Source organism: Linepithema humile, chromosome 3 (genome assembly GCF_040581485.1).
Source record: "Linepithema humile isolate Giens D197 chromosome 3, Lhum_UNIL_v1.0, whole genome shotgun sequence".
Classification (NCBI taxonomy): domain Eukaryota; kingdom Metazoa; phylum Arthropoda; class Insecta; order Hymenoptera; family Formicidae; genus Linepithema; species Linepithema humile.
The window spans coordinates 20,223,449-20,248,445 of NC_090130.1; the positions used below are offsets into that span (position 1 = coordinate 20,223,449).

The 24,997-nt window shown below is 33.6% G+C and overlaps 5 protein-coding genes across 15 annotated transcripts in view; 3 read left to right on the forward strand and 2 right to left on the reverse strand.

Moving 5' to 3' along the window:
* Nucleotides 1-4,406: 4,406 nt before the first annotated feature.
* Rab7 (RAS oncogene family member Rab7) lies at nucleotides 4,407-10,280 on the forward strand. Of its 7 annotated transcripts, none has more exons than XM_067351693.1 (6): nucleotides 4,564-4,718; nucleotides 6,138-6,323; nucleotides 6,403-6,621; nucleotides 6,792-6,929; nucleotides 7,018-7,151; nucleotides 10,141-10,280. In XM_067351693.1, exons 2-5 carry the CDS (start codon nucleotides 6,144-6,146, stop codon nucleotides 7,102-7,104), a joined length of 624 nt encoding a protein of 207 aa, XP_067207794.1. In that variant the 5' UTR covers nucleotides 4,564-4,718; nucleotides 6,138-6,143; the 3' UTR covers nucleotides 7,105-7,151; nucleotides 10,141-10,280. The 7 variants fall into 7 exon arrangements, with proteins under 7 accessions (XP_012221247.1, XP_067207794.1, XP_067207793.1 ...); XM_067351692.1 differs by lacking the exon at nucleotides 10,141-10,280 and adding an exon at nucleotides 8,206-9,779; XM_012365822.2 differs by lacking the exon at nucleotides 10,141-10,280 and adding an exon at nucleotides 8,206-9,779 and having other exon boundaries at nucleotides 7,018-7,118.
* Nucleotides 9,231-15,496, reverse strand: LOC105671554 (endoplasmic reticulum lectin 1). Of its 2 annotated transcripts, XM_012365818.2 has the most exons (7): nucleotides 15,165-15,495; nucleotides 14,890-15,063; nucleotides 14,253-14,777; nucleotides 13,718-13,771; nucleotides 13,079-13,240; nucleotides 12,766-13,005; nucleotides 9,231-12,480 (listed from the first exon to the last, which is right to left on the reverse strand). In XM_012365818.2, the coding sequence occupies exons 1-7, from the start codon at nucleotides 15,300-15,302 to the stop codon at nucleotides 12,232-12,234; spliced, it is 1,542 nt and encodes a 513-aa protein (XP_012221241.1). In that variant the 5' UTR covers nucleotides 15,303-15,495; the 3' UTR covers nucleotides 9,231-12,231. The 2 variants fall into 2 exon arrangements, with proteins under 2 accessions (XP_012221241.1, XP_012221242.1); XM_012365819.2 differs by lacking the exon at nucleotides 13,718-13,771 and having other exon boundaries at nucleotides 15,165-15,496.
* Nucleotides 10,781-12,409, forward strand: LOC105671555 (mitochondrial import receptor subunit TOM40 homolog 2-like). Its single transcript, XM_012365820.2, has one exon. The coding sequence runs from the start codon at nucleotides 10,781-10,783 to the stop codon at nucleotides 11,756-11,758; it is 978 nt and encodes a 325-aa protein (XP_012221243.1). The 3' UTR covers nucleotides 11,759-12,409.
* A 393-nt stretch (nucleotides 15,497-15,889) lies between the features above and the next one.
* LOC105671538 (protein CASC3) lies at nucleotides 15,890-24,030 on the forward strand. Of its 2 annotated transcripts, XM_012365783.2 has the most exons (9): nucleotides 15,890-16,201; nucleotides 17,392-17,822; nucleotides 17,892-18,021; nucleotides 18,100-18,251; nucleotides 18,339-18,745; nucleotides 19,075-19,380; nucleotides 19,553-19,585; nucleotides 19,893-20,152; nucleotides 20,238-24,030. In XM_012365783.2, exons 1-9 carry the CDS (start codon nucleotides 16,103-16,105, stop codon nucleotides 20,859-20,861), a joined length of 2,442 nt encoding a protein of 813 aa, XP_012221206.1. In that variant the 5' UTR covers nucleotides 15,890-16,102; the 3' UTR covers nucleotides 20,862-24,030. The 2 variants fall into 2 exon arrangements, with proteins under 2 accessions (XP_012221206.1, XP_012221207.1); XM_012365784.2 differs by lacking the exon at nucleotides 19,553-19,585 and having other exon boundaries at nucleotides 15,891-16,201.
* LOC105671542 (orexin receptor type 2-like) overlaps nucleotides 22,546-24,997 on the reverse strand; it is a 34,159-nt gene continuing 31,707 nt past the window's right edge. For 2 of the 3 annotated variants that reach the window (XM_012365798.2, XM_012365797.2), the window contains exon 7: nucleotides 22,546-23,933. In XM_012365798.2, coding sequence (XP_012221221.1) covers nucleotides 23,707-23,933 — 227 coding nt within the window. In that variant the 3' untranslated portion in view covers nucleotides 22,546-23,706. The remainder of the gene's footprint in view (nucleotides 23,934-24,997) is intronic. The other variant, XR_001100615.2, reaches the window with a different exon arrangement.

The following is a 24,997-nucleotide window of genomic DNA, read 5'->3' on the forward strand; positions in this document are numbered from 1 at the left end:
TTTGTAACATGTTTAACACGGAGTTTTGATTGCCACATAAACCGAATATGCTACCGCGTCTCTTGATATTGATTGGATGGATTTGGCTGACGTATCAATATTTACATTGAAATAATAAACTATACGTCTTCCTTGTCTCTTCTATCGCGCACTTTTCGGTAGAAAGTCTCTTCGATAGAAAGGTTCCTATTCAGTTATTAGTCTCCTGTAAGTTGGAACGGACACAATGTCAATTGTAGTAACTAAAGAAAACTTATGGCAATATTACATAAAGTTGTCGGATTACGACGCAAAATGCAAATTTTGCGAAAATAAATTTAATTATGTGTCCGATACTCAATTTTGGAATAATCATATAAAAATAAAGCATAAAATAATATTTGATCAGGAAAAAGCAACAGGACGACAAGAATGGCCATGGATATTTTTCAAATACGTGTACCGGCCTACGTTCTACGATTTTCGTTCAGAATGTCTTTTGTGTGGTGCAGATTTTTCACCTAGATTTCTATTTTTAATACATCATTTACACGAGCATTCGAACAAAGAAGTGGAGAATTACGAAAATCATAGTTGGTTTTGGAAATATGTTAGAAGAAGTGATGATTTTGAAGTAGAGTGTAGTATGTGTCCTGAAGCTAGAAACAATCTTTACTTGAATTTGACTTTATATTATCATGTAACTGAACATAAAAGCGAATTAGAAAATGCGCAACAAACAAACGACATAATTTTTTCATTAAAATGTGTTTTGGATTCAAAAGTTATAGAAATTAAAAATAACATGTGGGAATATTATAATAATATTCAGCATCATGTAAGCTGCAAATTTTGCAAATATGACTGTCCTTACTTACATTCACAAAGCATCGCAAATTTTCGTAGACATATAAATCATCTGCATACAAAAATTTTTGATTGGGAAAAAGAACACAAGGAACAGATATGGCCATATGCATATTTTAAGTATTGTTATCAATATATTGACGATAAAGAAATATTGTACTCAAAATGTTTAATCTGTCGTGATGTTTTTGTATTTAATGATGTATTAGCAGAAACTCACTTTAAAAACTTGCATTCTGAAGATATAAAACATTTCTCAATCTATGCAAAGGACGATTGGATATTAAAATATTGTCATCAAAGTGGTGATAAGATGAAGTGCAATATTTGTTACAGAAACACGTCTGTCCAGATGTTACTTGCTCCTCTTAATCATACAATTGAAAAGCATTCGGATATATTGCAGTGGAATATGACGCAAAAATTGTGGCAAAATTTCATAAATTTGCGGAATTTTCAAGCAAGATGCCGATTTTGCAATTTTCAATCTTATTACATCGATACAACAAACTTTATTAAACACGTAAAAGAAGAGCATATTGGCGCATATAATTACGAAGAAGCAAACGGGGAAGAATGGCCGTTTAAGTTTTTCAATTATATTAACTCAACTACCGTACAATGTTGTCTTTGTAGTGTTATTCATGAATCTACTGATAAATCAAATTTGATAAAACACATGTGTGAAAAACATATTTCTGAGCAACCGGATTACTTTATCAACTACGGCTGGATATGGAAATACTGTACAAAAGTTAGTGATTTTGAAGTGCAATGTCTTTGTCAGAACAAAATATCTCTTGATGTTCCGTTACAGTATTTCAATCGTCACATTGAAGATCGACATCCGAACAGACTGACAATTAAACAGAGAACGTACGACATAGCTGGACCATCAGGAAGTCAACCTAACTGAAGGAAACAGACGGCTGTAAATTTTATTGATAGTATTGTTAATATCATTATATATAAATAATTTTGTACTTTTTTCGTATCGCGTTCAATTTACGCGTTATACATGTAATGAGCAAAGCAAGTGTCGCACAATTTCTTTTTATTAAATATTTAAAAACATTTATATAGGTTTATCCAGAGTTTAACAATGGAAGTGATGGTAACGACGTTCAAGTAAAATCACAATCGGCGATAACGGCATTCTCTTGATTTTAACGATTCAAATAAAAGTAGACGAGAATAATGGCTTAACTCTGAAAATAGACGTATTTGATATAACGCATGCTGTAACAGATTGAAAACAATTTAATAACATACAAAATTTTGTGTTATAATTGGTTACATTAGTTATTAATTTTTTATATTTTTAATTTATAATACAAGCATATTTAAATTACTTATTAGTTTTATTGGATAAATTAATAAATTCGTTTTTTGTATGTTTACTAAGATATTTTTTTAATTATTAATTTTTAATATATATTTGTATGGATTAAAACATTTTAAAGTACAATAATTTTTAATCTTAAGTTTGTTTACAAATGTATAGTTATTTATATTTAAAAAATGAAAATAAAAATTAGAATAATAGGAATAATAGTAAAAAAATTTAATAAAATGTTAATAAAATTAAACATATTATGAATAGAATGTTAGATTATGTGTAATATAAATAATGTATAAATCTTTTTTAAAGTATTACAAACATATAAAAAATTGTGTTATTTTATTATTTTTATTTATTGCATATTTAAAAATTTATGTCCACTCACATAATGTTGTAATTGTTTGCATGTTAATTTAGTTTCCGTCACATGAGTTTTGCTCATAGAAATGACACATATTTGAATGATGCGTATATAATAATTTAAATATAATTTGAGACTGATAATGAGTATAAACTTGGATATACTTATGGCATGTGATAATAATTTTTATTTTTATAATACGTATACATACATCAAAATAATCGTATAACAAAATTGTGTTTTATTTTATTATATTATGCTTATATTCATTAAACGCATTTCAATAATTTATTTACAAAATCATTAAAAAAATGTGATAGAGAAATATCCAGTTTTGGTTTATAAATATAATGACATCGTGGTAAAGATATTTTTTGTTCTAAAAATTGGCAAACCAATGCGAATACTACTTCGCTAATTTAGTGCAATTTTGAACAAATTGTTGTTGTATGCCTTGATCTTTTCTTGCTTCTCGACTTATTTTGGCAATATTAAAATACTCAAATAATTCTAAAACATTTCGTACATTTTGTTTGAAGTTTGTAGATAATTAAATTAAATTAATTGAATTGAATTGAAAGTGAATTATTAATTAAATGTTAAAAATCATTTGTTTATGTTTTTTGGGCCGGTCGTATAATTCTTTTCGTACATTTTAATTTTATAGCATTTTAGTTTTTAGCAATATCAAAGTAGTCAAACTATTCTGTTAATTGTCACACATTTTTTTTTAACTCTTTTAAAAAATATTTAACGTTTAAACAATTACAAAAGTTTAGTTAGGAATAAGTGGCAAATTAAATAAAAAATGTCTTTCTAAACGCAGATATTCCGACTGTGTAATTTTTGCTGTGCATATTGATTGATTTCTGCTATAAGTATTGAAAAAAATCGAAAACTATTAACATTGATGCGATACGATTTATGCTGTTCTTTTTCATGTTTCTAGAAAATACTTAATGTTTAAAAAATTTTTTTAATAAAGCAGAAATTTGGCCGTTAAATTAATACAAAGCGTGGATTTTTTTATCTTAAATCGATCGACCATGCATTTTTTGTTGCGCGTGCATATTAATTGATTCTATTGATTTTAAATGCTAAAAGAAATCAAAACTATTTTAGAGTTTTTAGAAGATTATTAACGTTTAAAAACGTTTTAACGTTTATAAAAATTGTCACAAAAGCTGCTAATTAAATATCAAGTGAGAAGTGAATGGTTTGTGAAATGGGCAAGCTTTATGATCATTTTTGACATTGTTGAATTGCTTAAAAAATGTTTAACTTAAACAAGTTACACATTTTATTGGAATTATTTCTTATTTTATTGAAAGTATAACTAATAAATTATTAAAAGTATCAATCGGTAGCAAGCTACTAATCTAATTTCAAGAATCGTACTTTCTTCTCTAAATATCGAGAATTAAAATTTAGTTTGTTTATTAATAAAAAAAAATAACGTTGGAAACGAGCTTATTTTGCCAATAAAATACATTTTTTCTTGTAAAGTTTTTTTTCTACTTTATTCGCATTAAAAAAATATTTTTTTTATTTTTATTTACTTGTATATGTATGAATGTATGTGTATATATTGACTGCAGTATATGAACTCAGATCTGTTGGTTTGCTAAATCCAAATAACTGTGCGGTCTAGACATCCTTGTAGGAAATTACGTTTATATTTTTTTATAGTATAGTAGACGACATCTAGGTGCAACGTGCATTGTTAATTGAACAATTGCAGTTTAGCTGACAGACAGCTATTGCCATCTAGTCGCAACGTCAGTACGTTCTGTCACAGTGCAATCACATCTCCGTGGCTTGCGTAAAGTCGCATGTTACTGCGTGATTGATGTGAAAAGGAAACATTTTTTCCGCGACTTAGCCTTGTTTTTAATTTCTTTTATATTTACGTACTTCTAGATTTGCTCGTGAGGCTGATTGACGTTGATGCGATACGATTTATGCTGTTGTTCGAGTATCGATAGACTAACATCGACCTTATGTGAGTACAGTGCGCGAGTAATGCACTCGATTGCACTCGGTCGATAAGGGAGGCGAAGAACAGGTGACGACATCGTTGTCATACTCGTGATTTCATAACACGCCATTTTCTTTGTGTAAAGTGTTGGAGCTGTGGCTTTTCACTCCGTATTTTCTACCGAGTTCCAGGTAACGCACGCAGTGTTTGACGTTTTCGTCGCGCCACCGAACGACGCGCGTCGCACGTACGTGCGTACGATGCATTTTGCGTAGCAATCGTTGCGTGATCAACGTGCTGAATCGAATCGAATAGTTGGCTCGCGTGTGACAGGTTTCGGAGCATCGCGCAGTTGAACGGATTCTGCTTGCGGTGCTACGTATCTCGCTCGCGTTGTCCCGCCTTCTCGTGGTTATTCGCGTTACATTGTGATAATATCAAGGCGGACATCGCGGAATTTCCAGAAGTGTGGTTTAACGGTGACCGCCAAAAAGTCACGCTCAAACAGCCTTCAAAAGAAAGTCATTCCTTCGCTTTTTTTTTCACGAGTGCGTTGTACATACGTCATTGTTATCCGGAGATTCGCTTTCTACATCAACGTCGTTAGATGATTCATATGATCAATCATTTCTTCAAGACACTCAGCCTCGAATTCTTGATGCTGGCATAGTTACTGCTTTATTGTTTTGGTATATACATATAATATATTATGTATATACACAGGAAGATATGGGCAGAATGCAACAACAAAAGCTGATTTTTCTTAATATTTGCAATCTAAAAGGATTTAATGCTTATTCTTTATTATTATAGAATTGTGTAAATGACAAAATTAGAAAAGCTGTTGTTAAAATATACATGATATCTATATGATAATGCAGGATGTAACAAAATATTAAAATTAGATATTGTTTGGAATTGTATCTGAAAAAACTAGATTTAAAAACCTTTCAGCTATTTTAATGTCAAAGTGATACTTAAATTATTAGTCTTGTAACATTATTAAATTATATTAAATTGTAGCAAATTAATCTTAAAAACATCATTAATTAACATCAAATAGATTATAAAGAATAAAAATTCACAATTGCTTGCAAAGATACTTAGAGTTGTTCGAAAAATTATATTTGAATTAAATTTTTAACAAAAAAAGTCGTTTCTTAACTTGTTAAAAAAGTCATAAATATAAAAATGTGTCCAATTTTTAAAAGATCTGTTATATACACATAAAAATAATTAATTATCTACTTATTAAAAAATATATTTTAATATGTATATACTTAAACTTTCATATATATATATGAATTATATTTTATTTCTTACACAAACAAAAATCTTAAAGATGATGGTATAAATTTTTAATAATAATTTTTATTTTTATATATTTTTTCCTTTCTTCTGAATTATTTTATAAATGAGTGATTATGAATCATTTAAAAGTTGAGATTAGAATAATCTATTGTTTCATAATTTGATATGATAATAAGGATGTTATTCCGTATTTGAATTAGTCATATGTATCTATTTAAATTGTATCGTAACAGTTTCTGTTCTAATTCCAAATATTTATTAGCAATAATTAATCTTTAACATTGTTTGATTCTTTACAGTAAAAAATGGCATCCCGCAAGAAAGTACTGCTGAAGGTTATAATCCTTGGAGATTCTGGAGTCGGTAAAACATCTTTGATGAATCAGTATGTCAACAAGAAGTTTAGTAATCAATATAAAGCAACGATAGGAGCAGATTTCTTGACCAAGGAAGTGATGGTAGAGGACAGAATAGTTACTATGCAGGTAATGTTCAGGTTTGATTTAATAATGTTATCCTATTCTTAATATTGTTTTTCTAAAGAAACTTTTTCTTCTACCTCAGATCTGGGATACCGCTGGACAAGAAAGGTTTCAGTCCTTAGGAGTGGCTTTTTACAGAGGTGCAGACTGTTGCGTGCTCGTATTTGATGTATCCGCTCCGACTAGCTTCAAATCTTTAGATTCATGGAGAGATGAATTTCTAATTCAAGCTTCGCCTCGAGATCCAGACAACTTTCCGTTTGTCGTGCTCGGAAATAAAGTAGATCTCGAGTCAAGAGCAGTGAGTAAAATCAATCATTATATTTCATAAATAAGATTTTTAAAATAATTTAATATTTTATATATAATATAGAATAAACTCGCCAAATTTTGACACAAAATTTATAATCTAACCCTTAATAATCTAATTCTTTTATTGTACACGTATTCTTCCTGCGTTTTATATTCTAGGTGTCGAGCAAGAGAGCACAACAGTGGTGTCAATCAAAGAATAATATTCCATACTTCGAAACTAGTGCAAAAGAGGCTATCAATGTCGAGCAAGCTTTCCAAACGATAGCTAAGAATGCTTTAGCTCAAGAAAGTGAAGTAAGTACATTAGGCGCAACAAAAAGGTATCTTGATTTTAATGCATTCGAATCTAATCTCTACATTTCGTGAATGTCGAACGTTACAGGTCGAACTTTACAATGAATTCCCGGATCAAATCAAATTGACCAACGACCAAAGAAGCAACGGCAGAGGTGATTCATGCGCTTGCTAGGTCTTGGCACGGTGGTAATATCTGGGATGACTAATAAATATGCACAGGTCAGATTGTACATTCACGTCATCCGCGCGTAAAGGACGTGGGGAATATATTGCGATGAGCTTTATGTGTGCGGGAAGTCACGAGTACTTTTTCTTTACTCTCAACGTATTATTGTACACATGCAAAAAAATCCTTCTCTGTCCATATAAAAAAATGTCTTTAATATTCTCGAAATAATTTTGTTGAAAATCGTCGTTAGTGCACAGCAAAAAAGTTAACACGTTTAATTCATACGTAAACAAATGTGTACAAACTCATATCGACATGCGTGTATACATATAATTGTTTTTGTAAACCGTATGTGGGAGGGGAGGGGGGGAGGGAACTGACTTCCTGTCCTGAGATATCGCAATTTTGAATTATGTACTCCCGCTGGACTTGACTTGTCATATATAGGTCCTCTATCTCTATGTTATTTCTTAAGTCAAGGATTCGCATTCTCGTTTTTAAGTATTATAATGCTCTCTTATCGGGTATGGCAAAACATATAAACTGTCTTTTTTTTTTTCCTTTTTATCACGGTCTTGATTTACTGTTGATCTATTTTTATCGAAACAATATACAACAAGGTTTTCAGACGATATACAGGAGTCGTTGTTGCACCAGAGAGGATAATATATGGGTCGGGAACACAGTTAGCGGTACTGTTAGCGAATTATAAATAAAACAATTTGCTCATAATTTGTTAAGTACAATTGCATTTACAGAGGAGCCCTAGTACATAGCTTATTATTCTTAGAACTGAATATTTGCTGTCAAAGATGATTCGTATGAAATAGAAGAAAAAAAAATTAAGATAAAGTTACAATAAAGTTATTAAGATACTTTGTAGTGTGTCTGGTGTAAGCCATTTTAACAAGTTTGAAATGCAGGCGGATGCATGGTGTGAGCCTCCTAAAACCATTCTTTTTTATTCAAAGTCCACAATTGTTATATTGAAAATATAAAATTATATTACAGAAATTTCGACTTGTGCATATATATATATATATATATATTAATAATAGATATATTATTTTGTTCATATAAATAATTATGTTACACCGTTTCTAGGGATGTTTATATGGCCATCTCGATTTAGAAAGAAGAAAAAGAAAATTCGTTGCAAATGTGACTTAGAAAAAAAAAAATTACCTGTTGCTGGATGTGTTATCTGTAACACTTTCTACGGAAAAATACTTTTGAAATTTTCAAGCGCTTTTGCGAAGTCCCGGATTCTTCTCTTCTGAAGTGAGATTCCTCTTCTCGTACCGCGATGCACGTCGTTTTTTAAGATTTTTTACTGTAACGGAAAACAATGAGATCCCGATGCGCGGTGAATTAATCGTCAATTGTATGGTCTATCGAATAATTCTACGCAGACTATATTTTGTAAATAAGACAACATATATAACCCACTTAGGACAATTTAACGTTATAAAAGATGAATCTTTATATCCTGATAGCCATATCAATAAGTATGCGCTTGTAATATTTTAATTCTATCTATATAGTCCTTATTAGAGCAGTAATTAATCCTAATGGCGTGTGATATTTATTTTGATGAAAGAAGCGAGCTTTTACATAGTTCATGCAGACACGAGGAATATTTACATGCTGTATCTCAGATTTTTGTAGTAAAAATAATTGTGCGCCCATTAAGATGTGTTAAATGTCTTAAGATTCGATTTCCTCGAAAAAAAAAGGAAAAGAGAGAGAGAGAGAGAGAAAGCAAGGTAAGCATACTTTCCGCAGTAGTATAGCACGATAGTATTATGCATCGCGGTACCGGTAATTGCCATCCAAGTTGCGATTGTGATCTTAGATTGATCTCCAGATTATAGATTAACTTCGCAAGTTGTACCAATTATAAACATACGATCCCTAATCCTTTGGAATTACGTTCGGTTAACGAGGATCACACGGCCATCAGTGGACGGATTGACGCTGAACGCGCGATTTCGCACTAAATTTTCCCCTGTGCGAATCTCCCACGAAAATCTCCGACTCCACACACTTGAACTGCTAAATCTGTTCCAAGCTTCGGGCTTGCATGAAATTTTCACTAAGAAGCAATCGAACTCAATTACTGATATCCGCTATTTCTGGGCAACCCTGTGTATATAATATTCTTACGAAATAGAAAGAAAAAAAAAAAAAATTTAGCGCGTGAAATATATACATATGCAGGGTGTCCCGAAAATTGCGCACATTTTCTAGATTATAGATACTGGACGCCGAACGCTGCTAATTAGCCTGATAATTGTAGAATAGCTTTTAATCGTTGAACGATTAGCATTTAAAGGGTTTTGAGCGAGTTGCGAGTTGTTTTAGAAGCGCAAGATATTTGATACGCGAGGTGCAATGAGATGTAAAGGACGACGTCGAGTTAAATTTTTACCGAGGAAACTTTTTGAATCTGTTCGAGGAATCTGTAGTCTGAGAGGTGTGCACGACTTTTGGGACTATTCTGTATATACGATGGTGGAACACCCGCAAAACACTGTCGGGTGTGCTTTCATGGGTCTACGCATATATACGTATGCACGTGTATATAAGTGAAGATAATCATGACCATGGCGATTATAATTAATGATATGTATAATTCTATCGAAGTATGTTAATGATAAATATAATTATAAATAATACTATTGTTATTATTGCTGTATCTACTGCTGCTGCACTATTGCATTCGCTAATTAATCGTAAATTGCTATTATGCATTTTTTTTAAGTGAACAATAGGTGAAGAGAAAATTTAAAATAAAAATTTTTCCGCAAAAAGAAACATTTACGTCATTTTGCAGTGAATTTATGTGCATGCTTACAAATTACTTTCTAACGTTACATTTCTACGGAAAACGGAAGCGTTTTGTAATGTAACAAAAATACAAGCGAATTATGAAAACGTCAGAATTAACGAATCTATACGATGAAGAGATAAAACTGGATCGAATCAATTGAATTTCTTCCCTGAGAAAAATCTTAATAAATTCTTTTTTTTTTGCAGATGGAATCACAAGAGATCAAAAGTTTAGCATTCCTGTTAACTATTAACCGTTTCTTCTACAATGTTATGTTGAAAATAATTAATACAATTGCACCTGCGATTCACATGAAGATTTATTACTAATAAGTTTCTGTCAGTAATTTCTTGTAAAGTATTTTTCTTCCGCTGCATTTGACGAATTTCATATTGCATGCACGCATGTATAGCGCATTCTACATGATAACAGTATCGCCTGAGAGTTCGGTAATCTTCTCTCGCATCCATAGAAAAGTTCTTCAGACTTTTTCCATACTTCAGTTGCTTCAGTTTCCGTACTTCCTCAAATAAAATCAAAAGCTCACACAGCTTTGATCTTCTTGTGAAGTTTGTAATTTTATATCTGAAAATCACATTTTTTGAGATTTGAAAAAAAACAAGATTTCTTATTAAATTACTATTATTAATTTATTATTTATATAGATCGTGAACATTTTTTTAAACCGTAATAATACATCACCTCAAAAAAAAGAGTTAAGGTCAGCAATATATCTTTAAAAAAAAAAATACAGAATGAAGGTCGACGCGTATCGAACACGTAGATTGATAGAGCTGCTAATTAAGATACATCGGCCGCTCGTTGAAAGCCGATATCCCCGTCATTATGGGCATCGTGCAGGCGCTTATCAGCAAACGCGACGAACTTTTCGTGACCCCCGTCGGTACGGACGGTCCGCCGTGTGTTCCCTGCTTCGAGAAGGTGGACAGGAAACCCGGGAATCCCAGCAGCTTCGAGGACCTTCACGCGAAAACGAAGGAGCTCTATCCGCAAAACTTCGAGGGCGCCTACTTGCTGCTGCGAAAGACTCTGAGCAAGCACTTCAATGTGACGTATAAAATGACGCTGAGCTCCGTGACGCCGTACGGCCTCAAGTTCGGCGTGAATTACGTCGGCACCAAGATGGTGGGATTGTCGGAAAAGTATCCGGTGATCTCGGGCGAGATCACGCCGGGCGGCAACATGAACGCCAGCTTCGTGCACACGCTCGGTTGTAGATACAGATTCAAGCTCGCGACGCAGATCGTCGACAAGAAGTACAGGGCGTTCAGTTCCGGTTTGGAGTACCGCTCGGACGACAGCACGCTCGCGTTGACCCTGGCGAATCCGGACTTCTTTAGGGGCCACGGCACGCTGGTGCTGCATTATCTGCAGGCCGTCACGCCGAGGCTCACCCTCGGCGCGGAGATCGCGTGTCTGCGCGGCTCCCCGATACCAGGCGGTCAGCAGACGGTGATGTGCGCCGCGTTCCGGCACAGCACTGGTCCCACCACGCTGTCCGCCACGTTCGGCGAGGCGGGCATACACGTCTGCTACCACCGGAAGGCGAGCGAGCAGCTGCAGCTCGGCGTCGAGATCGAGACCAATACGCGAATCCATGAATCCGTGGGCGCAATCGTGTACCGGGTCGACATACCGTACGCGGACTTCGTCTGCCGTGGATTCGTCAATTCGGAGACCAGCGTGGGCGCGGTGTTCGAGAAGAAGCTGCACCCGATTCCCGAGGCGTCGTTAATCATAAGCGGCTTTTTGAATCACAAGAAGCAACAGTTTCGCGTCGGCATCGGCCTGAATGTCGGATAGCGATTAATGTTCTTTGAGGTGATCTAGAATTACAAACGTTCGACGCCTCAAATTTTTAATGTCTCTGGAAATGTCGCGCCTTCACCCGCTATTAATTATCGCCCCTGATTTAGCCTAAAAAAACAAATCGAAACATTTATTAAAAATTGCGGCTCACATATCGCGGCATATTTTAAAACTCCATTGCACGTTTAAGAACTTTTTGATATGCACTCATTTTGACGTGATAAGAGAAAATATCTATGGCGCGGAAACCATTTATATTGTTAGACGGTTTTTATGGAATGCAAGTCTTTTTACAATGCTATCAAACGCAAATGTGTCATCTAATTTTAATTTCGATCACACTTATTAATATTTTATAGAATGTAATTTTACACTGAAATATATACTGAAGACTTTTATAATTACGACGCCCAACAATAATGTCTTTGATGATTTCTCATCGGCATCGTAAAAATAAGTTAATTGTTCTAATCGTCTCCGTTAGCTATCCGTTCGTCGAAATTATCTTGCTCCACATGTAACGACGCAGCTTTCAGTTTGAAATGTGCTTCAAACTTTTCACTTAGAAGTCCATATTCGTCGGCGTACTGTAAGATATCACAGATCACCGGTGATTCAACTCCCAGAACATATTCACAAGTTTTTGGTTCCAATAAAAATAACGACACACTAGACGGACTTGCTATCGTATGATTCTCCACGCATTTTAGTTTCACCTGAAACAAAGATAAATGATGAAGAAAGCGTACGAATAAAATTACTCAACAAATTAGTATAATATTCATTAAAAAAAATATTTTAGTTGAGAAAAAAATACAAAACTTATTAATTCAGATAAATCATTTTAAAAATTACTTGCGATAAAAATCTACATGATTTTTCATCCTTATTTAGAAAAATAAGATTTTTAAGAGAATTTACTTCCTCATCGCAATCGACAAAATTATGAAAATGAAAAGGCAATAACATGCCGTTTTCAAATTTGTAATAATAACGCGTACTTCAGTCTGCCTAGCAATTCCAGTCTTATCACAGCTACTTCCGTCACTGTAAAAGTGCGAAAGATGCTTCCTCAATTCTGGCGGTTTGGGTTTCTTGTGTGGATGCGCGGCGATCCACTCCAAGTGTTTCTGTTTGTCAAATCTACCAAGATTGACAATCGTCTTCGTGCCATCTCTTTCTACATGATATTGAACGACAGAGCGTCCATAGCAGAACTCGTACTTCCACCAGCCATTGCCCTAATAATGCATAAAAAACACCGTTAAGAAACGCTTGATAAAAATTAAATAAATAATGACTGCGAATACTTGCCCCGTGCAGACAATTCTTTCCACTGAGAAAATTTTGAACAGGACTAACTTGGGCAGGACTAATACTCTGATCAACTATCAAGTTAACAGGTTCATCGGCATTGTTATGTTTATCCGAAACATCCAGCGGATGTATCTCGACCCTAACTCTCTGCTCCCCATCCTGTAATCAATTCAATTCAATTAAAATAGATTCTTTGTAATGAACAATTAACATATGTAGAAGCACCATTTCTTACTTGATTTAAAAAAAAAAAAAAAGATTATTATATTGTGCATACATACAATTAATATGCAAATTGTAGCATATAATGACATAACGAATCATCCAAACACATTCACAAAATGATTGTATATTGTTATCACAATATCAATGCTCGTTACTTTGTGAGAAGAATGATAAGGACATATATAACTCTATAATGTATGTAATGTAAGGATATGGAATTATGCATTTTATGATAATGACAACTTCACGAATGATAAAAAATTGAAATTTAACATTGGTGGAAAAAAAAATGTTGAAGAATGTAGATAAAGAAGGGACAGAATGGAAAATACCATTTGCACAAGCTAATGATGCTACATAATGATCAACAAACGTTAATCCCGTATTCCTATATATGCAAAATATTCTGACCTGGCCTTCCTTATCTACATGGATGATTGCATACACTTTCTGCTGCTTGTCATCCTGTGCAACAAATAATTAAGAGAGTAAATAGTGAACAAACTGGAACGAGAAAAAAGAAATTATATGTTTAGTGTCTAAAACTAAAAATGTTAAGGAGAATGCTATTGCATAGGTTATTCCTCAAAATTATTCAAACTTTAATTAAGTTCCAAATGTGTTAGTTATCTGAAAGATAGAAATAATATTAAAAGCAGTCTTTCGTAGAGTTCTCAGAATATATAAAAACGTCGAAACACTCTAATATGCAAGATACTTATGCTACGTACTAAAAATATTTCTATCGCAGGCAAAAATTAATAAAAGAAAAGAAAATCACGAACTACTAACACACGTAATAAAAAGTACGTACACTTCAAAAGTTACAGAGAATCAAGGAAATGCTTAATAAGATATGGAATATAAGACAATACAGATAATAGATATTGATAAAATCATTAAAAAATTCAGGGAGCATCAAGTGCTCTTCGCATCTTTGATTTACCCTTGCTTGCTGATGTCGCATTTTTAAACTCTCTTGTTCCATCGCCATGAGCGACTTGGGTTTCTTTGGCGCATTACCGACAGGCTGACATGTGATCTCATTTTCTCCAGTGTCTGACGGTTTATAATCTGGATGAGCGCACAGTACCGGCGAAAGTACTATCGCTTCATATTCACAAGTCATTGTTTCCTTCAGCGAATACACATCGTGTTTACCATGCTTATAACAGACATATAATACCCTGATAATTCTCGGCTTGTTATTCAAATCGCACATTGTACCATCAGTCATCTCAATTTCAACATATGGCATATTGATTCCATCGATCTTCTTAATTGGTATATTTAACTTTCTACTGGGATTCTTTGCTTGCTCATCATAATAAGTAGAAAGTTTCATCTTTTGCGCTTTGTCCAAGGTACCAAGATAATATTCCTGCATTTTAATTTTCTTCCCTTCCCTGTCTTCATGATATTGCCGTACATATCTGCCATGGCACAATTCATAAGTCCAGTATGACTCTAGCTGCAAAAATTGAATCAATTTTGGGATAAAAAGTTATGTAACACACAATAATGCTAAATTTGTTAATAAAAAGAGATTGATAAGGGATCGATTAGTTTCTATAAACATGTACCCTATAGGAGCAACTATTTTGAGCAAATATTGGCTGCAAAAGCTGGACTGGATTTGGTCCGCTATACGTTTCACTGTACTCATGTTCCTGTTCCGTTGCATCAGGAATTATGCATTTATATCGTTCATTATTGGCTGTAGTTATAAAATATGGTTCCACATTCGGATGAGGTTCCTGCAATAAAAACAGAAATAGAACGTTATTTTTCTATCCAATAACGAGAAATACATCACACGCAGAGTCGAGTCAAGTTTAATTGCTCAGTGCACACTTACTAATAACTCCGTGTCACTCTTCCCAGGCCAGTTTATTTTAAATATAACCGTATCGTCGAAGTGCCGAAAGTCGTGTCCGTAAACAATAGGTATTAAAACACACAGTACATTGTAAATGCCCCAATGATTTCTCCACATTTTTCTCAACTATTCTATCATGTTTCGTTTCTCGCATATACGGACATGTGTTAATCGTGTTTAATTGACAACTGTGCCTTGTTTAATTACCCGCACCTATTACGACAAGTAGATGACATCGACAGGAACGAAGCAAATCAGCAAAAAATATCCTCAAACGTTTATTATCACGCTAGAATTTTCCAAGCTGATATCACACTAGTGCGATTGCACGCTTATTTGTCCAGCGAATGGATTGGTCGTTGAATAGAGAAATTTAGATTTTACTTAAAAAACCTAGAAGTTTTTGAACAGCTAGCCGATAGAGTACACAATGGTAAATCAAAATCTACCTTGAATTAAAACTTTGTTTCCAAAACATGCTGGTAAAATTTAATTTTGGATGTATCGTGTATTTGCTATGCGATATGTCGATGATATTAGAAATCGCTATGTATTAATTTTTGCATAAAAAAGCGAAATCATGCCGCATAACACGCCAACCAATAGTCTCTTGATACGTGTCTATTATGTTTAGAAACCAGCAGGGTTGTACGTTACCAGCATTGTCGCTCGCGCGTGGCATTATCGAAATGTTTCCAGAATTTCGCCGCGAGATGTCTTCAAGATCGTCGCAGAGTCGGCTGTCGGCTCATGTCGTTCGTCTCGACGGTGCACGGCCGTTAATTCGTGACAAGAAATTCGGCCTGACGCATTGTGAGCTATCAGCGATCAGGTTTTTCCTTTGCGCGTTTACGATTCTGCACAAGAAGAAAAAGAACGTTTGAAAAACGTAATCTCCTTCGGCCGGAGAGCAAAACATGTCGGATACACGTCGACGTCGAAAATCCGATCAATCGTGCGGATCCGACGATCTCTCGGACTCGTACGAGGAGCTCAATGCGACAAAGGAAACCCAAGTAAGTGTTCGCTGAATGTTTTCCGCGATTGCGGGAGAAATCTCGTTTCTCCCGCATCGAAATATCTACTGTAAACCCATGTACGATTGCGTCACATGATGCTGCGTACGATCTGAATTTATCGCTCGTCAGTCGTGTGCGAACGCGACAGGCACGAGTTTACGATTATGCCGACTTGCATCATCGAATTGCCAATCGAGGACAGACTGTGATTAAATAGGCCGAAGTATTGTGATCGGTTATTATGAATTTTATTATCTCATCACTTAAATTATTATTGCCATGCTCGCTCCTCTGCTCCTTTGATTTATCAGTCGATAATTTTGCTAATATAGAATTCTATAAAAGGCCATGCGTTTGATGGCCCACATTTTTTATCTATATTTTCAAGCTCCAAAAGTGTTTTATTAAGAAGGTCCATTAACAAAATAACCTAGTGTTTGTTGCTTATTGAAGTCAATTTAGTTGAATGTGTCTCTTGACTTCTGTATGTACTGATATATCCAATATACATTCTGGATGGTTTGCAATCATTATCAAAAGTAAAATAATGAAGAACATAATTGTTTCCATTATTTGTTTAAAAGTTTGGATTATAAATAATTAAGAAATAATATGTGAATCAAGCTGAAACAAGATTTTATTTTTTTGTTAATATCAAGTAAGTTTTATCTTAATCACATTTAGTTTTAAACTTAATCGTAAAAATAATTATTAAGATCGATGAAAAACTATTATTTTTTTGCAAAATATTATCTCGTAATTTATTTTATTGTAGAGAAGAATTATAGAGACTAATTACAAAAAATTCACTGATATATATTCTATATTCATTTATATTCACAAAAATATATTAAAAACAACAAAGTATTATTTTATCATTTATTTGTGATTTGTTCTTTTAATTGGCTACAAGATTATTAATGAAAGCATTGTTTTTCTGTGTTTCTTTTGCCAACATGAGTAAATACTGAATTAACAATAGCTAATTGATGAATAGGATAAAAAAACAAGTACTAAATATAAACATAAAGAAAGAAATATTATGTAATATTACATATTATAATTAATGCTAAATGCATGTTAAAAATCTATTATATATTTATGCTTGAAACTGATACATTTTTATAAAGCTCTTGAGGACAACTAATTTAGACATGTCACTGTACTGACTAATCATTTTTCAACAGAGCAGCGAACAGACTGATGGACATCAAGATTCAGAATGTGACATTTACGAAAGTGACTCAGATACCGAATCACAGGAAGGTGGAGAATTGCGAGAAAGTGGGGACGGTCAAGAAGAAGAAAAACCACAGAAAAAGTTGGATGATGATGAGGATAGACGCAATCCGCAATATATTCCTAAACGAGGAACATTTTATGAGCATGATGATCGTACGACTGACGAAGTAACTGATAATAACACAGAAGCACAAACAACTGTGAAGGAGACTAAGGAGAAAAAAGTATGGAAGGATAAAGAGGACAGGTGGGACCACGATCGATACAACGACGAAGAGCAGGCTCCAAAAAGACCCGAAGAATTGATAGCAACATACGGTTATGATATCAGAAATGAAGAAGGGCCACCTAGAGCTAGGAGGAGAAGAAGATATGGGTAAGTAACGTTTTGTTTCTCTTAAATTGTAATTTTGTTAAATATCACACATATTATGTACTTATTTAGCCGTGGACCCAACAAATACACAAGGAATTGGGAGGACGAAGACGCTTATGGAAAGACCACTCCTGGTAGAGGAAATAACAGACGCTTCTTTAAAAATAACGAAGATTTTCCTGCTCTTGGTAATAGTAAGGTAAATGTTGCGAAAGCTGTGATGTTATTTATCAAAATTAATTGTTACAATTTTACTAAATGTCTCTCTTTTCTACAGACCGCTTCCAATAAAGTAGAAGAGCCTGTAATTTCGTCAGCTTGGTATAGCAGCAAGAATAAAACACAGAGCAAAACGCAAAGCTTTCCGCCGCTTCAGTCCCAACAGGATAATACAAAAGCTAAGCCTACTACTGTCCCCAATACAGCCACGTATGTAGCAGTTATTTTTTTGCGCTATATTTACAAAACAGATGTCTCGATGAAAAAAAAAAACTCTAAGCGAAAATATTGTTACAGAAATGAAAACAAAATACCGGATGATCCTACTAATACATCTTGGAAAAAGGATGGCAAACATGCGGGTCAAAATCAAAATACTAATGGAAATGGTGGTGGTGATGCAGAAAAGTCAGCTAATACCAAATTATCACCAAGGGATAATAGCAAGAGGAACGTCCAAGAGTCTGTAAGCTTGGCCACGAGTAGGACGCGCGGAAGAGGTTTCAAGTCCAATGCTAATAACAACATGGTCACCAACAGAATAGTTGAGAATAAATCGAAGGGACGCGGTCCTGGGCCGGTTACAGTCGAGAATAGGAGAAACAATACTGCGCAACACAGTGACGAGCATCAGCTTTCTCATGACATGAAACAAGTCAACATTAACGATGGTAATCAATACCATCAAGCTGCAAGACATAACAGTGAGTTTTTATCAAATATAATAGTATCGTTAAATATATATATGTGTGTGTATATAATTTTTCACTTTCTTGACACTTTGTGACAGCAAGATCTATTTTAAAACAAATTTTTAATTTTCTAATATATATTTGTGAACAAATTAATTTTTAAATATTGTACAAAATAGTTAAATGGTGGAAAAAATTTACTTCGACAAAAGAATTTTTGTTTTAGTCAAAACTGTTATTGCAGTAGCTTAAGCTTACTAGATTTAGGTTAGATTAGGGCTTACACTGATTGTTGGATTGTCTGTAGATTAATCTTTATTTTTTTTCTTAATTTTCTGTAGAAGGCTTTTTTGCATCTTCCAATCAACATAGATCAAGTACAGTACCGCCTAGAATGCAGCAGCAACAATCACATCAACAACAAACGCATTCGCAACAACAAACGATACAACAACAGCAGCAGCAACCACAGCAACAACCTCAACAGCAGCAGCAGCAGCAGCAGCAGCAGCAACAACAGCAAGATGGTTCTGGAAACAGACCTAAACGATACTCCAGTCTTCGTCAGCGACCTACCATTTCTGAAACTTCCGCGCAACAAAATTATCCTTCTCAACATGCCCAGCATGGATATTTTCCACCTCAAGGTAATAATCCATATTTGATACATTTTGTTCTAAATTTACTTCTTATATAAAGTAATTACAATAAATGTATTTCGCACATTGCTGAATTGTTTCTTACGACATATATTCTTATATGATTTAATACAAACATATACTTAACATTAATATGTCATTTGTGCATACACATACGTAGCTGGAAATTCAAGAGCCGTTCTAGAATCACAAGGTAAGAGAGGAAAGTACATATATATATATATATATAAATTATTCTTTTATAAATAAATATCTGTTGAATCTTAAAATTATTAATAAAAATTGTTTAAAATATTACTAAATTGTATGGATAAATGGAAATTATTAATTTACATCAATTTTTCAATGATGATAAGACGCACAATGCCTTTTATGTGCAAATTTATTAGCTAATTAAAAATATTTTTAATTATTTGCATTTATTTTCAATTATTTCACTTCAATTTTAGTTTTAATCACACTTTTATTACATTTTGACTGATTTATCATACCGTTTCCAGGCTATCCGCAAGGTCACTTTGAACAGTCTCCCCCAGTCGCTCCAGCAGCAGCGCCCATGGCAGGGCAACCTGTTATTTCTTTACAACCTGGCGGACAACCTGGTAGTTACGCACCACCACCCTTTCTGGTGCCACCACCGCAATTCATACCACCTCCTCAAACGGCGCCTCCTAGTATAATTAATTACGTTCCTGGTCCGAACGGTCCAACATTTCCACCGAACTTTCAAGGTTATCAGGGATACAATCCTTCGGTTCAGGTGAGAATAATAAATGGATAAAGTAATCTTATTTTATATTTTACAAATTTCAAATCACACTACATAATATTTAAAAATTTTCTAGCCTCCAGGTCCACCGCCGCCCCAAGAGCTGTTCCAACCGCAAGGATGTACTTACTACAGTCCCGCGCAGCAGCAGCAGCAGCAGCAACAGGCGGCCCCTATACGACGGCCAAAAGCTGCGATACCTATTCTTCCGCCACCTGATAATCAGCAGACTAGCCGAGGAAGAGGTAGAAGCACTCAGCAGTATCAACAAAATAATCAATCTGCCGGTGGTGGTATGCAACTGACTGAAAAGGAAATCAAGATTGGTAATATTGTGGATAGTGACGAGAAATCTGTGCCAGGACAGTTCGACAGTGTGCAGATCGAGCAGTTGAGCACACCGGATGAGGAGTCCCCAAAAAGTCAAGCTCCGGATATGATCAGACTAGTGAACGACGCTGACGAGATGATAGAAACGAGCATCGACATTGATGCTCATAAAAAGATTGACGCACCGGCCATTCAGGAAATACAGGTGGACGATAACGTGAGTGTTAAAGAACTGTTAGAAGTAACGTCTAACGAAAAAAATACAGTCTCGCATAGTCCAACGGTGCTGGCAGCTGAGACTGAATGCGAATTAGGTAATATTGAACCCGCGATTCCCGAAAGTACTATTGTCGAAGAAACAGCAGCCTAAAAAGCGTGAGTATTATTATTTTCGCTTTACGTCGATCGTTTTTACCTTGGAATTATCGCAATTTGAACAGAATATCGTGTTATATTAATATGTGTGATGGAGAAAAGTTGCTGTTGCGGAAGCGTTTAAATATTAATAATGTAAAAATGTGGAATAATGATTGATATCTTTAATTATTCAATCATTATTAATTTTGATTATTTATTTTTAATGAAAAATAATTATTAACATTTAAATGCTTCGGGCACGCTTCGGGCACTGTATTTTTTCGCATACGCATCTTGAATGACCTGCAACGCAATACTCTGTTCAATCGTAATAAGTTTGAAGAGAAACTTTTTGTTCAAAACAGTGCATGAATGCGCTACATTGTATAATGGATCAGCAGATTCTAAAATGGTGTTCTTGATCGCAACAACACGCAGTAAACTATTTGAACTAGATATATTGTCTAGTACTATCTGACACATATGTATGTTACGATATATAGTTTTAAAGCCATTGATCTAATACTCCAGTCATATCCTATTATGGCGTTAAAAACGAAAGATTTACATTGCGTCATATATCCAGATAAATTAGTCGATTTGTATTTATATTATGAATTATTTCATATGTAAAAATGCAAAAAAACATGCAAAGCGAATATTTTCTATTTTATTTAGAAAGAAAAGCTTTACTTGGATATAATTGAAGGAAAAGGTTTGCACGATCTCGGCTTTCACGTCATAATCCGACATGGCTTCAGTCACGGATTACGCTGCTTTAAAAGGCTATTCACAATTGTTAGGAGTAAAAAAAAAGTTTTTCAAAGAATCGAGATACGCCAATGATAATATTAATTACGAGTTTCACGCATGTGAAAAGAGAGCGTATTTAACTTATGGTAACTCTAATTCATATTTGTAATAATATCTAAATAGCAGCCTTATAACGCTGACATTATTATTGCCTGGTATAAAATAACTGATGATTTTTTCATATGCGAAGTCTACTTATAACTGGTCACTATTTAGCGAGGAACAGTATCGTGTACTAATGTAATATACTCGGCAGGCTGCGTGGGCCATGACTGTGACACGATATGTAACTGATATAATTCTATATACATATACTTTTTCAATGTTATGACTACTTACAGTGCAGAAATGTTTGTAATTATAATATTAATGAAATACATTTCATTGAGTAACGCAAATGTGCATCTCTTTGCCATGTGTGTAGAAATAAATTTTTGTTTTTTTTAGTACGCAATCAGGAAAATTTAATTTTATGAATACGTCTTCTCTTTCCCTCTGCTTTCTTTACGCATTTCTGCACTCCTTCCTCACGTTTCTTCTCATTACTCGAAAGGACAGACGGACTACGTTAGTTTTACTTTGCAGAATAGAAAGCGTGAGAAAGCACAGTCGGAATGAACAGATCTACTTACACGCTTTTCTTTTTTTATATTATAATAAATCTCTTTCTTCATAATATTTTATTTACATTAGATTTTCAAATTGGCCATTTTCATAAATCCTAGTGAGATACAAATTGGCCATTGTCACAAATAAAAGTGACAGTGATTTCTTTTTTCTTTTATGCTATTTAAGATACGAATGTTAAGGTCTGAATCGAATATAGTAGAGCGCTTTTGAAATGAAAAGATATTATTTTGAAATAGATTAAAACACAGAGCGCATTAAAGTAAAAATAATCAATTTATTTCCTTTTTAACTTATCATGCTAATTATAGAAGTATACAATACGACGGCGAAGTTGTGCAAAGCCTTAAAGAAACAAAATTCTATTAAAAGAAACTTTTACTAGACAATTTATATATGATGAACAACATTTCTGCGTAATAAAAATGTAAATTTCCGTGCAAAATGAATTGAGGAAGAATACGTCATTCGCTGTAGCATATTGTACAGTTTATAAAACAAATACCATATGTAGCTTTATATAATAACTTTAAGATATAGGATTACATACACTTTATTAAACTTTGTAGATATATTTTGATTGATATGTTCAAATGTATTATAGAAAATAAATAATTACAAATGACATAAGAGGGAACGTATTGAGATGCTTTAAATTTGCCAGATAGATAGAATACAACGCTTTATATTTATACTTGCGTTTTATTCCTTTAAATTTTATTATTGTGTTTAAGAGTCTCCACTTTCAGTTATCGTTCTGTGATGTGTACATTGTTATCTACATATATATCTACAGTATAATAAAGTAAAATGTTTAAAGCAACACACTCGACGGTATATTGTGCGGATTTATAATTTACAATAGCCTATTTACATAGCAGTTCAGCACAGTATAAGATTTAGTTTATCTCAATTCAACAAAATTTAAGGAAACATTTCTTGAATGAGATACACTTATCCATATAACAGTATATAGGAACAATTTGATTTCATCTAAGGATACTCTGGCAATTTTACAGAATTATCGCTATACAAAGTGTCCTAAGCTATTAGATGTTTTTTTTTTTAATTACATTATTTTCTTTGACCAATCCAGGTACAATTTTCTCTCAAAAATGAGGAAGCAAGGATCTTTAATACTATGTAGAATGTGTGGAGGAATATTGAATACTGTATATATAATTTTGTCAACTTTAAATTAAGACTCTGTTCGAGTTAATTTAAAATTGGCTAAAAAAAAGATGGCTTTTATGTATTTTTTTTTCTTTCTGAAGCTTAGTTTGTTCTAAAACTTCTATTTCTAATTGTTAATTGTTCAAAAAAAGTATAGATGCTTAAATATTTTTTTTTAAATTGGTCAAAAATCTATTGAAAAGAACATCCGGTATATTTTAGAGTAAAGATACTCTGAAGCATGATTATTCTTGTTTCTCAGTTTGCGGTATATTAACTATAGCACTAAGAGGTATGACTTCAGTACTCTGTCGCACATTATTATTGTTGGATAATGTGTGCATTGATCTTGTGTAAGTCCGAGATCTCAGTTTAGAGGGATCCGAGATGCCTGGGACTCCACGTTTATGGACGCAACTTCTACTATCGTGGGAACATCGGAAAGTACGTTTAAACTCTTTGCGAAATTTTCCTGTAACAAATTACATAAATATTTAGATTACAACGTAAAATGTAAAATGTTATATGGAGTGCCGAAAAAGATACATAAATTATACACAAAAGATTTACATAGTATAAGACTGGATTAAATCCCTGATTTTTATCATTTTTCTTTATAATATAGTATTAATATTTAAGTTTCAACAAATATGATGGATTTTCTAGCATAGAAAAGTAAGTCCACTGCAAAATTAATAGTATAAAATATGAAACATGCAAGAGAAGTAAAATATACAAAAAATTTATGATAGAATTTAAATATTCTGTATGTCAGAAATGACACAGAATATTTTGGAGATCTGTATGTTATTTAGAAAGTTAATCTTAATAAAAAGTAAATTATTTTATTATGCTGGAAGATTTAGAGCAAATAGAAAGAAACAGTTTAATTTTCAAATCACACAGTTTCTAAATTTCGAAGATTAGATATTTAACTTTACAAACGTCTGAAATATTTTATGTGATTTATTTGAATGTCTACAATTAACAAATAATTTAGAAGTTTTGTATTTGCCGCGCTTTTAAATACTATGAAATATTTCAAATCTAGTTCCCATTTTAAAGAGTTACTGTGATTGGCCTGCTGTTTCGACCGCTTCGGAAATACACAACTTCACGCCAGCAGTAACGCAACGCGTAGTGCAACGAGTCGCGGAATCGCGTGCAAATCGCTCTGTATTTTCCGCGATTATCATCAATTAAAAATAAATTTCCGCGCGCAAAGTGTTACCGAAAGTGTCTCATAAAACTCGTCATTAACGTAGATACCGTGTATTATCATTATCATACGCCTACATCACGATTTCGGTATTGGCTCGATACATTCTCTCAGCAAGCGAATCGAAATTGTATGTTTACATATTTCAAATTCTGGAGTGCATCGAAAATGTAATTAGCCCATCGCCAGGTATATGCATTTTCATTGTTGCATTTGATAATGTACTTTTTGCAATAATTCATTATTCTGAATATTTTTAATATAATTATTGAAATATTTCCCATATTTATTTTCTTGTTTTTTCTTGTTTCCAAAAC